General features: G+C 40.3%; 1 protein-coding gene across 3 annotated transcripts in view; it reads right to left on the reverse strand.

Moving 5' to 3' along the window:
- LOC108143871 (GATA-binding factor C) overlaps positions 1-14,048 on the reverse strand; it is a 38,678-nt gene that overhangs the window by 2,187 nt on the left and 22,443 nt on the right. For all 3 annotated transcript variants that reach the window (XM_017268438.2, XM_041708955.1, XM_017268439.2), the window contains 3 exons: positions 13,075-13,220; positions 4,280-4,423; positions 64-250 (listed from right to left, as the gene is read on the reverse strand). In XM_017268438.2, coding sequence (XP_017123927.1) covers positions 64-250; positions 4,280-4,423; positions 13,075-13,220 — 477 coding nt within the window. The remainder of the gene's footprint in view (positions 1-63; positions 251-4,279; positions 4,424-13,074; positions 13,221-14,048) is intronic.

Consider the following 14,048-nt stretch of genomic DNA (forward strand, 5'->3'; position numbering starts at 1 on the left):
GAAAAAACGAGCGTTAGTTGGAGTGACGGGCGTTTAATTGGCTCGCGAGGAGCAGATGCTTACCCATGGAGGCCGAGAAGCCGCCGCCGAATCCTTTAGAAGGATCCAGTGGCTTGAAGTCGCCCATGCCCAAATGTCCTCCAATTGGCAGACAGCCGCCTCCCAGACCCTTCTTCTTCTTGGACTTGGAGCTCAGCTTGCGGTTACGCGTCTGGATGCCCTCCTTTTTCATTGTAAGCGGACGATTGACCTGTAAATAATTTGAAAAAGAACACAAATAAATTAGTAATGAGGAAAAAATAGAGCACTCAAACTGGTAATAAGTTGTATATTTTGTTTTCTAACTAAATGTTTTTACAGTAAATTTAAAAAAATAATTTTGAAAGATGAATGAACATTTAAAATATTAAATAATAATTTTAAATATATTGCCTTTGAAATATTTTCTTCAAATGCTTAGGTACGTACAAAAAATATTCAATAAAAATAATCTTTTATAAAGTTGATATACCTATTTCTGTCCGTTTTTGTTTCATATCATATAAATTTATTTTAATTAGCATTAAAATTATTTTAGCAGGAGAAAGCTTATGAAAAATTGCTCTTAAATGTTTTAATTTTCCTGCGTGTAGGTGGAAAATCAATAAAGTAAAAGCGAGCCGAAAAGAGGGCTAAAACCGTCAGCGAACTAAAACTGACCGCTAAAATGGGTCAAATTTATGCAAATTCATGGACCGGAAATGCCGCTAGCTGCACACGCTGTCTGTGTGAGACAGGGGTGTGTGTGTGTATGTGTGTGTGCCTCCCTGTGTGTAAAATGTGTGAGTGAGTGCAACCGGGAAGTGAAAATGAAGTATTACAAGCATTTCTACACGATCAGATAAGCGACATTTGCGAATGCGATTAGTTGGCGCTGATAGCGCTCACAACGGCACCCGGGTAATGTTTTTTTTTTGTTTGTAGTATTTTTACTTAAAGCATTTGCTGATGTTGCTGCTGTGCTGCTGCAGTTGTTGCTAATGTTGCTGCTGCTGCTGTTGCTGCTGCTGTTCCCTTGGCCATTGTTGGGCTCTCTTCATATGCAACTCCTTATCACTTGCGAACATCTAAGCGGCAGCATGCGCTTCATTGCGCTACAATTACAATATTGGGTTACCCATTCCCAGAGCGGCAGAAGCGAAACATTAGCAACAAAGCCGAAGGGGGGAGTCCAACACACAAATGTAGCAGCAGCATTACAAAGGACCAAGGGCTACCTGGGCGTGAATTACGACATTGTGCTGGGTGCCTCTTTTTCTTTTTCTTTTTTTTTTTTTATTATTTCCGATTATGCCCTCGAAAAAGCAAACACTGAAATTGTTAAATTGCCGAGCGAGCACTTTGAAGAGCCGAGATTTTCGGAGGGTTGTGATTTGACGACAAACAGGGTATCACTTACAATGCGATACACACAAAATAAGAGCCCATACATAGAGTAGTATCCAGGGGAGATGGGAGGATCTCAGGGCAGCCCACGTAATTGATAGTCTCTCTAGCGTTTAGCGCAAATTGCGGCAATTAGCAACTCGACGGCGCTGGCAGCTGCGGATCTCTGTCGAGCTTTAATTGATATGCAGCAACAAAGCATAAAGTTGTTAATGCCCAGGCCTAGCTCATTAAGAAATTCAGAGGAAAGCGCCCAAAGGGGAGCACCAGCAGATTAACTTTTTTATGCATAAAATCTAAATCGAGCGTGGAGCAAACACGCGCCGTTGCAGTTGACTGGCAATTTGACAGCCCCAGATGAGGAAAAATGCAGTCAGTGCAGCAGTGCGGCCCACCCACAGACCACACTCATCGGGGACTTATACCCGAGATATATATCAGATATATATTATAAGATCCCGTGGAAGGGAAAAGAGAAATCCAAGGACAGACGGCGCCAGACACCGTTAGGTAACCTTTATGATTTTCTATATTTTTCCTCCTTCATTGTCACTTCACCGCAGGACATTTTCCCAGCAGGTCAGCAAGGACCATGTGACCTGCTCAACAATTGTATCATTTGGCGTTAATTAACATGCTGATTCTCCAAGATATACCCCGATTTCAAGGAACTCTCGAGCAGACACGCGCAGATGCCAGATAACAGATCAAAGATCCAGCCAGTGCATAACCAGAAAAGATACAGGAACTAGTGCTTCTTAGATTACAGTGGTTGTGGGTTTTCGGAAAAATATATAAATAAATAAATATAGTCCATGCATGCCGTTTTTTTGCCAAAGAGGAAGGGGAAATTATTTTAGTAGGCTTACCACTTATATATGTCTATGCTGTTATTATGACTTAAGGTCCCAAATTAAAATATAAAAAAAATTTAAATATTTTCTAGGTGGATAGAGAGCAGGTACAAAAGTAGAGCTTTAAAATACATAACTTGTTTGCTTTCTAGAAATTGCATACTCTTTTCTTTCCAAACAGGACTGCTCTAATTGCCCTTTAGCCATGCCCCACTGTACTATGCTACGCCAAGTGCAACTGCAACATTTCCATAAAATGTGCCAATCACTTTGGTTAGAGAGGCCCACACAGGCGGCACAGCTCGAAATGACAAACGAATTGAATTGAAATGAACTGCAAGCCAGAAAAGCAACCAAAGCCAGAAAAAGTGAAAGAGACAGCTATACGGGGGGCAGACAGAGATGGCAATAGCAAAAATGCGCGCTGATTGGCATCTTATCGAGATGGGCCACTGTCCAATTGAAGGAAAATTTTTGCAAAAATAAATTTCGCCTGTTCAGCCACCCAAAGTGCATTTTCTCGTGTGTCGGAAAAGTTTTTACTTTGAGCGCAAATCAGATTACGGGAAAATAGAGCAAATGTGAATGCGTATGTGTGTTTGCCTGCTCTTTGATATTTGCCTTTTATGGACGGGCTCAATTAAAAATATTTCGCCTTTGCCGATTGCCATCGAAATGCAGCCGCTACTTTGCTTGCAAGTGGCCACAAGTGGCGACCGCAACTTAATTAGTTTGCCACACAGTGGGGCAGACAGGTGGCCCATCACTTAAGGGCCACTGACATGTAAATGTGCCAAAAGTTCAACCGCAAAACTCATTAAAACTTGACTGCAGGGCAAAGGAATGAACAACAAAAAAAAACCAAAGGAAAGAAAAACAAACCCCCAAAAAAGACACACCAAAAAAGGAAAAACTGTAAGATGGGGGAAAAACTTGAGCTTATCCCCTGAAAAGCGTGGCTAATGAATATTTAATAAGACGTTGAGATGTCGAGATGTCGAGGGGGTGGCTGAACATTATTCAATTGAATGCAGTTAGCCGGGCAGTCGATTACATAAATTAACTCTGCCAAAGGGGAGATCTTCTAGCATCCTGCCACGCGTTGCCCATAACTGGAAATCGCGGGGAAAGCTTATCGCATTTTCACAGGCAAACACCAAACACCAAACACCAAACACCATACAGCATACAGCAAACAGTAGACGCTTATCGCTGGATAGTGGGTGGTGGCTAACTGGCATCTTTAAATAATCATCGGGCATTCATCATCATGAGGGTAACAGGGCAGCAACCTGCTGCGGCAACAAATGGAGAAGCTAAACGGCAGTCAACCCCCTGGGGTGGTCGCATCCGGAAAATGGTAGGCGGGCGCGGGCTTTCCAGACACTTCATTTTTGTCACATTTAATCCCCGGGTGCGTGCGCTTCCTGTACAACACTCGCTTCGAGAGTGTCCAAATCCGATTTCGACTCCGATTCCGATGTTAAATGTGGCGTTAAATCGCGCGAATCGAAAATCAATATGTGTGGAGTGAGTTAAATGATACTTTTTCTGCTTAATAGTTCCGCTGACCATTGGAGCTGATCTACACTCGAAAAAAGGGACTTTTGAAAATGAATTTGAAGAACATTAGTTAAGCAAACCCCATTTCAAGTGATTTAAACTGATATAATCTAACAAACTTTATTTCGCCTTGTAATTTTGTGCCCCTTTTTCAAATTTTTATATAAAAAAAACTAATCCTTTGAAATTTGGAATGAATATATTCGACACGTTGTATTTTAACCATTTTTTTTTAGCCACTATTAAGAAAAAAAAAGCTTAAATGTACCTACGTAGATTTTATTTACATCTAAGTACATATTTTTAAATCTCTTTAAAAGGCTCTAAATCAATCTAAAACTCCCTGCTGTATTATAAAATATTTTTTCCTTTTAAATCTACCATTTTTTTTATACATTTTTCTTACAGTAGTTAAAGCAAATTCTGAAGATACTTACATTGTGCAGCTTGTAGTATAATCCGCAGGCGTTGCACACGGGTTCGCCGCTGGCATTTCGTCGCCAAAGGGTTGTGGTTGTGGTCTTGCAGTTGGCGCAGGATGTGCCCGCCCTTTTGGCCGCACTCTGCAGCGATTGCAGGGTCTATAAATAGGAGGAAGAAGTAATACAAAAAAGGGTTAGAGATTGGCCAACAAATTATGGTTATTTTTATGTATTATCTATTTCCTTAGAGTATATGTATTATGCTAATGCTGCTGCAGCGGCTAATTGAACAGCGCCAAAACTAACGCACCAAAGTCAGCAACAAGAGCAAGAATGTTATGCCCCTCCTTTCGAAGCTCCCTCCTCCGAAAACTAAGTTGCTTAACACACCAGGCAACAACATTTTTTAGATGGCATACCGTACAAAAAAAAACCTCTGGAGTTGGAGCCCAGAGAACTGAGACTCAGACGGAGTACGAGACGCAGAATTGTGGCTGCCTTGCGTTCGACTTGGGTTAACAGCAGCATCAATTCATTAAAATGACAATTTTTACAAAACTGCCCAAAAACAACAGCAGCAACAACAACGGCAACAGCAACAACAAGCTGGGATCATGTCTGTGCCACGCTTAAATTTCCACGAATTGGCTACAAGAACCGAGAATCGAGCAACGAGCAACGAGCCCAGAGAATCGAGAACCAAGAATCGAGAGCCCCAAAACCAAAAACCCAGTCTCTGTTCCTTATAGACCCCCCCCAGCCCAGTCCCCACCCCCCACATTTCTGTAGTACAGACTTTGTCTGCGTTTTGGTCTTCGTTATGGCATACCCCCTCCATTGGTGCCCCCTCTACAAATACACTGAACATTTTGAACATTTTTATATGCAAAAAATAGATATTTCTTGGAAACTTCAGTTTTTAAGAAACATTTTTATAGAAAAATATTATTTGATTTTAAGAAACATATTTTCAATTAAAAAAGTGCTCGTCAAGAAATATGTTTTAACCAGATATAAACTCCATAACTTTATTTCACTTATTTCGCTTTTGCATTTTTTTAAAATTTTTACTTTTAAAGAAACTAACTTTTGAATTTCCTTTTAAATAGTTTTCATATGTGCAATTTTCAAAGATTTTTTAGCCAAAAAGAAAAGTGCTGATTAAAATGCTCTTTGAGCTAAAAACAACTTAATAATATAAGTTTAGAGGGAACTGTTTTCAAACTTGGTTTTAAGTTATTTAGTTAGTCCTTTCAAGCTGAGCTAATGATTTAGTATGATAATGTTTTTCTTAGCAGCCAATATTTTGGAAAACCTTTTGCAAAACCCTTGCTATTTCTTTCTGTGCAGCCTTCCAGTTTGGCTTGTTCATGCTGCTGATACAACACATGGCTACGAGGCCTTAAACTGGCGTTGATCATGTTTGACTTTGATTTTTAATTGTTGCCTCTGCCACAAGGGAATCGCCTTCGTCGCCGAGAGTTCGAATTCGACTTCGATCCGCAGTCCGATCTCGATCTCGATCTGCTCTGCTCTGCTCTGGTCTGAATCTCACCTGTTCCCGATTTGGCGATTAACATAAATCAGAGGTCATATGGCAAGGGAGCTGTGCTGAGCTGGTGGTGTCTGCATTTTTTTTGGTGGCACTGTCTTGTGTTAACGAGCTTGTAACAATTTCTGCAGACAGCGCACGCGGACCGAAAAATGCCAGCCAAATGCGAGAAAAGTGAGAAATTCAAAATTAATTTCAACGCCTACGAGGGGACGAGGCGGTGAGATGAGGTGAAGATAAACTGGAAGTTTTGTGGTAATTATGCTGCAGTCTCTTTTTCAGCCGGGCAACGACAACTTGGCCGAAATGCTTAAGCGTATATAAATTAAGTTGTTAACATGACAATGCAACAAAACAGTTCGAGGAGCGACTGTGAAACAGGATCACAGCGATTCGCATTCCACAATGCCATTCCCCATTCCCATTCGCAATCCCATTCCCATTTCCATTCAAAGGTGGGTGTTCAACTCCTGTTGGCCAGCACAGTGTCACTTCGATTCGGTGCACCGACGTAACATAGAGTACAGTAAGTACCACAATCAGAGGCCCAACAATCGAGCAGCAAATCACATAAATCAATGTCAGTCCGCTGCATGCAAAGAGCGAGCGAGAGGGGAATAACTAAGGAGGAGGGGGAGGGCGGTTTATTCGTGGGGTGATGGGAAAATTGACAAACTGTCAGACATTGACAGGCGTTTGGGGTTTAATTGAAATGCAAAAAGCGCAAGCGCCAAAACAACAACAGCAACAACACACAGCAAACACACAAAACAAGATGGCGCTTGCGATTAATAAACAAAAGCAAAAGGCACATAAGGAATGCTTTATGTGTGACCACACAAATAATAAAATCAACATTTCTTTAAAAACAATTTTGAAAATCGTATATAAACAAAGCCCTGGATTTTTAAACTTAGGTTTTTCTAGTTCGACATGATAAAGTGACAGTTTAAGTTACAAATATTTTCAAAATTTGTACTTTCTTTTTTTTACGGTAAACTATTTACATAAATTATTTTAAAATATTCAGGTTTAAAGTAGCGAAGGGCACAACAAGTCATTAAATATTTTACATTAAAAAAACGTCAAGTTCAGTTGAAATATTAAATATCTCAATAAATTTTAAGTGTCCCTCAAAATATATTATTATTGTTGCTATAAATAAAAAATTTAAGTAAAGTAAGTCATTTAATATTATAAATAAGATAACCTTAAAGTTTAAATATAAATTGCTACAATTATGACCTCAGTTGTTTTCTGTGGGTGCTGTTGGCTTTGAAGTTTTCAGTGTTGTGGCCATAAATTGTGATTTATCAATGCATGACAAAATGCGTTGTATTGTTGTTAAGACCCGCATTCGCCATCTCTTTCTTGACTGCCGTATCCATCTCTTTCACTCAGTTGCTGGCCACACATTTGACACCTTTTGCTGCGCTTTGCTTGATTTATATATATATATTTTTTCAAAATAAAGCTCACAAAATGGTCGACTCGTCTTCTTTTTATATTTTGTTATCTTTAAGATTTTTCATTTTTTTTCCCCAACTGATTTGCTTTTGTGATGTTATGCAAATTTCGTTTTCATTTCACACAACAGAAACACACACAAGGCATTTAAATATTTAATTGTAAGTGAAACACAGACGAAAAGATTTTTGTTTTGAGGGGTTGCGGGGTGGGTGGTGAGGGGTGAGGGGGTAGGCAAAGGTAAGTAAATATGTACCGAGTAAATAGATTTTCCTTCTCGACACTGCTATTTATTGCGCAGAGCTTTTGTGCGCTCTCTTTTTGAGTCGTTCAGTGGCAATGCCCTTTGCCATCTGAGATACGAGACGGGACACAGTCAAGATGCTGGGGAAAAGTGGGCAAAAGTGGGGTGTTTGGGGTGTTTGAAGGAGAGGAAGGACAAGTTTCTGCCCCATAGATGTTATATCCGTATCTCGGTGTAACATCTTTCACTTGGAGCATCTCTTTCGCTCTGCAGAGCTGGCTTTTTTGTATCCTTCGCCCCCACCTCCAACCCCCAAACTTCGCTCTCTATCTGTATCTGTGTTATCTAACAAAACATTCATTAAATTTCTCGCAGTCGTTTTGTGCAGTCTACCCTTAACTTGGCTCACAGCGCATGGCCGCCCCCTCAATCTGGGGGTTGTTTTGGAGCCACCCACCCAAACGTATATATATATATATGTGTATATAGTATATATCAAGGGAAGATAACTAAAGATAGCGGGTAGAAAATTTCTATATCTGATGCTGTTCATAAGGGGGGTGCAAAAAATGAGTGCTGAGGGGATGCCCCACACAAAATGGGGTTTGTTGAATTTGCGTCTGGGCACATGGCAGTTACATTCAGCAACGGTAAGCGCATATCTCTGACTGTGGAATTTAATTTAAAAATTCAAATTTTATGGGCTACTTTTTCGTTTTCTCATCCTGAGTTCCTGTTCTATTGTCCTGCAGCTGGTTTTCAGGGGGAATCAAATGGGGATGGGGGCGTGACTCAGTTTTCCTGCAGCTAATTTGACTAATTAAAACATCAGCTTAACTCATTTCCATGCTCAAGCTGCGACCTGGCACGAAACTGTTGCTAAAAATCACACCTGCCCCTGCGGAGAGGAGTTGCTGGGTTATAAAAAATCAATAAAATGTTATATGGCCAGCAAACAGAACAAGCCATTAATGTCGCTCATTAATGCTGCTCAATGAATTTTACGATCCAGTCTGGGGAGGTTTTGCCAACCAGACGAAGGCTCTTTGGGTCCAGTGTTTGTCGCATGGAAATGCTAAAATGTCAACGGGCCTTTGTTGTGAATTTTAAGCAGTGGTAACAGTGGCAGCCAGAGCTTGACCCCAAACATAGAGAAATCGACAGGTTTGTTTAGTGAAAATAAGTGGCTTTAACAGTTAAAATTCGGAAAAGATTGTGTTACTAAAATTTGGATAAAAACAAACGATGTGATGAAATTATAATTAAATGTGAATCATTTTCTATATATTCTTAATGGTAAAAAGTTGTGAAACTCTATTTGTGAGAAATGGTATAAAATGAATAAAATATTAAAAAAAAAAGATTTTAATTAATAGTCCAAATATTTTAAGGACCTTGTAAATAAAACATTAAATTTTCTTCCATAAGCTAAGGTCATTAAAAAGTCCCTGCCATTTCTCCGAGTGCAATGACTTGCATTTAAACCTAACCATAGTTGCAATAGACTGACAACCCCTCACACCTCCGTTGGTAACCTTAACTCCCATTGGAAGGCATGAAAATCGTCATTAATATTTGTCACTGGCCATTGAATGGGGGCAGCGCGAACCAAAATAAATAATGGAGCCGGCCAAGAGGCAAGGTGGAGCCTTTGTGGTCAGTGGCTGGCCAAAATGAATGTGCGCTAAACACGCGCAAACACCCCGTGCCCAAAACACAACAACTGCGTGTTGGTTGTCTGTAAATGGGGAAAAAAAGGGTTAGAAAATGCACAAGCGACCCTTTTTTCGGGTGGAGGTGGTGGTGCTGTAACCTGTGCAAAATTATGCATTTGCATATTAAACAGTGACCATAAATTTCGTTGATAGAAAGAGAGGGCAAGCAAAAGCGAAAGCTGAATTCCCGCTTAACAAGCTTACCAAAAAAAAAAAAGGAAAAATAAATAAAAAACAAAGTTGATATAAAATGAGAAGAGCTAAAATAAGAGAAAAAGTGGCCAAGACAAAAGGCTGGCTTGGCCTTAATCATCGACGTGCAACCCTTTGGCTGGGCCAATGTTTGAGCCTTCGTTTGAGCCCTGCTTTGAGCCTCTTTCATTATTATTATTGGCACGCCCCGTTTTTGCTGCGTTGCGTTGCGTTGCGCTTCGTATCGTTAATTTTTAATTGATCTGAGCGAGCGCGGCTGCATTCCCTTTTTTTTGCGCCGATCAGGTTCGTCAGTTCGCTTTTGTGGCCCCAAGTGCATTTTAATAACATTAGGCCCCCACTTAACGAGATATCCTAGCGCCCCAATAAGAAACAACCGAAAAAACGAGCTTAATGCCCGCGATTGCGTATACGCCCCGTTGGCTGCGTTCGATGATGATCGCAATGATCACGATGATGATGAAGAGGCCAAAAGGAGTAACGTACATTGAACTTTTTAGCAAGTTGCCTTTTGGTTTTTTTTTTATACCGATCTGCTTTAGTTTTGATTATCGATCGTCTGCCCTTGTGCATTTAATTTTTAGCGTAACAGCCTACAATCGATTCAAATTTTCCCACGGGGAACCCGAGATGCCACAGCTGGCCCCAAAATGTGTTAATTAGTTTTCCCCCCTGTCGCCGTCTCTTTCGTTTCTATAGTTGCTCTCTCTTGCTCAGTGGGTTGGCCACAAAATTCGTTGGCCCGCTGCGATCGTTTAAGCCTGGTTTATGGCTGTTAGCTGTAAGCTGTTAGCTGCTTTAGCTGTTGAGCTGTTAGCGTTGAAATACGCCTGCGGATTAATAATTAATTAAGCTCTATTCTCCAAATGCATTTATAAGCGATTGTGTCAAGTGTTGATGGGTTTATTGTTGCCAACAGTTTTCAAATGGCAATAGCGCGAGCTTTTCTTGGTAACGCTCAAAGCGGCATGCAAATGTGACATAAGCCAATGTAATAAGCGTAAGAATAAATAATTTTTAACTTTGTTTGCTGTTTTTTTTTTTTGCCATGACGTGGCCGTCGTTTTGTTCAATTTACTGTGTGAAAATTCGCATAAATTAAGTCTGGCAGCAACTGAGGCATAAATATTATGCAAAATGCAAGCGCCGAGTCTCGCCCCTCTAAGGCCCCCTCCCCCCTGATTATATAAGTCACGATCGGCGAGATGAGCAGCTGCCTGTTGACTGCGATTGACCCCGGCTAAAGTTTTGTGTTCTTTGCGGATTTGCGGCTTTTAAACATGGATTGGCAATTAGCTGTAGACATTAAATGCTTCCATAGACAGAGCGTTTCAAAGGTGTAAGATTGGGAAACAATTACTGGAAATTAGAATGACTAGTAACATTTATTTTCATAAAACAAGTTCTATTTTAGTTTACAGGCTAACAAAAATCTCCAAAGTAATCGGATAATGGAATGTTTTTATTTATTCATTTATTTTTAGTACTTCAGCAACCTCGGTTTCACTCTGCACTGTATGGCAAACGTGACAAATTTAAAAAAAAGTAGATTAATGGAAATTAGAATGACTACTAATATTTATTTTTATAAAACATTTTCTATTTTAGGTTTATAAAAGTGTACAATAATTCAGGTTAATCAACATCCCAAACATATTAATCTGAGTATGGAATGGTTATTTCCATTTTATTTATATGTTTTCTAGTACTCCAGCAGCATGTTTACTGTTTCGATCTGCACTGTCTGGCAAATGTGACAAATGCCATTCAAGGCTGGAACCGAAAAGGCTTGGCTATTTTCAGAGCTGTGGGGAGGGCAGTCAGCCTGGCGGCTAAAAGCGAAAACAAAACGAAACTTTAACGCTTATAAAAGTTTTCGGGCCTTATAATTAAATGCAATTATTGCGACGCCAGCGGGCTGCTTAGCCAGAGTTTTCAGTAACAACAAAGGAGCAGCAAAGCAGCAGAGCAACAGAACAACGGCGGAACAACTGGAAAACATATGTTAAAGCGAACGGGGCCGGCAAAACTGGAGAGCTGAGCTGCAAAACTGAGCTGAACTGGCGACTAAAACTGAAACCGAAACCGAAACTGAGTTGCGGGCTAAAATACATAAATTAAAAATTTGCATTGTTCTGTTTCGAAGCTCGGGGATCCGCACACCACAACACAACACAACACACCACACAACACCAGATAACACAACACAACACAACACAACACAACACAACACACACAAAAAGAACTTTTGCAGTGTTTTACGCTGGAAGAGTAACGACTTGTTGACTGTTTTCATACAATTCGGAAATTTAATTAAAGGCGGCCCCAAAGCAGCAGACAATGAGGACCGGTTCCCCGCCCCCTTTTAGCTGCAGGTGCTTTGCCGCAGTGTTGTTGTATGTCGTACGTTGTATGTTGTATGCAAAATCGCAGCAAACAAAACTTGACCCTCGCGTCTCGCGACTCGAAGATCAATACAATTGCCACCCAAAGAGTTTCAGTTCAGCTCTTCTGTGATTTCAATGGTCAGCCCTCGGCGGGCACACAATACAATTGAATTGCATTTCAAGCAGCTAAGGACATTTGAAGTTGATGGGCCGCATCCTGTGCCACCGAAAACAGAGAGACAGAGAGGCAGAGAGAAAGGAGAGACAGAGATGGACAGACGGACGGGCCATAAGTCAGCTGAGTGCCACATAAATTTTAATTTGTTGCATATTTTGTCAACGGAGAAAAGTCCACACTCGAGAGGAGCTTGGCTTTGGGGGTCCAGCTGTGAATTTCTTGGGAATTCCCTACGTCAGCGGGGGCCAGCGGGGGCATAATAATGGTTTATTTATGTTAATGTTATGCAATCAAAACGCATACGATTTAAATGCCAATAAAAAATCAACGCCAAGCCACGCGAAGGCAGCGTTTCAGTTTAACAGTTTGTTTGTTTGTGGCCAGGGCCCGTTGTTGTGTTTGTGTTATGCTTGTTGCCTGCCTTTTTACGCATCTTTAATAGACCAATTTTTCGTATGGTTAGCTGAGTCGTAGCGTTGCGTTCGTTTCCAGAGTCTTTCGTTTCGTACTGGCGCCACAAGACACAAGGCACACGAAGAACGAACCTGACCGCGACAAGGTTACACATATTTTCATAGTTTGCTGATGATCCAGCTCGATAAAAACGTAGTCCCCAAACCCACACACACACACACCGCTACGTACTAATACTCGACTGTTGCTGCTGTCTGATTATGTTTTTAGTGCGCTAAGTGATAATGATGATGCACCTCGATCGTTATCGGCCAGGCCAGGCCAGCATCCAAATCGAAAGCATTTTTCCCAGCTCCAATCAAGAGACTAAGGAAAAAACAAACAAACGTAAAGAGTTTCTGGTTCCCGGAATCGTATTATGACATTTGAGAACTTTCACGCTGCTTTTTATGGCCTTTGGCGACAGAAACGTGGCCCGAGATTGATGCTCATGTGCATCGATTTCCCAGGAACTCATCCTCTCCCCCCCTCCGAATACAGTTGCTGAATTTATTAGTTAATTTGATCGAATGTGTGGATGTTTAACCCAGCGGGTCGTTTATATATATGGCATATATCTGTATATCTAGCATTTGCTTACCAGTCTTCGCTTTGGCTTGATCAGCGGTCGGTTTTGGCCGTTCATTTTATAGTACAGGCCACAGGCGTTGCACAGATAGTGTCCCGTTCCATCGCGTCGCCACAGTGGCGTCGATGTGGCGCCGCAGTTCACACACTCGCGTCCCTCTGCAAAAATTGCACAAAATATGCAAATATTTAATGACGTGTTTTACAGTTTTCAGAGGCTTAGGTTAAGATACAAAACATTAAGAAAATATTTATTAATGTGGCATAATTATGAGTTGTAAAGTTAATTACAGTTCAAGTTTTCTTGAAATATACACAAGGTAGAAGCTATTTTTTTTAATATTATCCTTTAAAACTAATAATAAATTAAGTGAGTTTAGGCAAAATTCTTTATACATATTAAAATATACATACAAGTTTTATTGTTTTAACTTTTTAGTTTAATTTGTATAAATATATTTGGTTGTTATTTTCTATATTTTTGTAGAAAACTTGGACTGCAATAAAAGATTTAGTTGCAGACACTGGAAAATGTAAGCTGAAATAATGGCTTTAGTGAGTTATTATTTGTTTTTTAATTAATTATTAATTTTGTTGTTTTTTCTGTAAATTTCTAGGAAACTTGGACTGAAGTAAAAGTTTAAGTTGCAGACGCTTAATGATATGGAAAATGTGACCTCTAAAAATGGCTTAAATGAGTCATTATTTCTTTCTGTGTCGCATTCTTGGGCGAACTTTCTTGGGGCACTGTCTTTCCGCACACATTTGTATGGGTTAATGTTAACCCAAAGCGCGCGACAACAACATGATGCACAGCAGCAGCAACAACAGCAACAACAGAGGGCAACATTTTTCAGCTGTTTCTCAGTCATTTTGATGTCTTTTGTTTTTGTGTGTATGTTGCTGGTTGTGCTGTATTTTTTCCTTAGTTTTTTCTTGGTTAGTTTGTATTTTGCATTTTGTATTTCGTATTTTTTTTTGGGTTGC

Source organism: Drosophila elegans, unplaced genomic scaffold, assembly GCF_018152505.1.
Source record: "Drosophila elegans isolate 14027-0461.03 unplaced genomic scaffold, ASM1815250v1 contig_468, whole genome shotgun sequence".
NCBI classification, from domain to species: Eukaryota; Metazoa; Arthropoda; class Insecta; order Diptera; family Drosophilidae; genus Drosophila; species Drosophila elegans.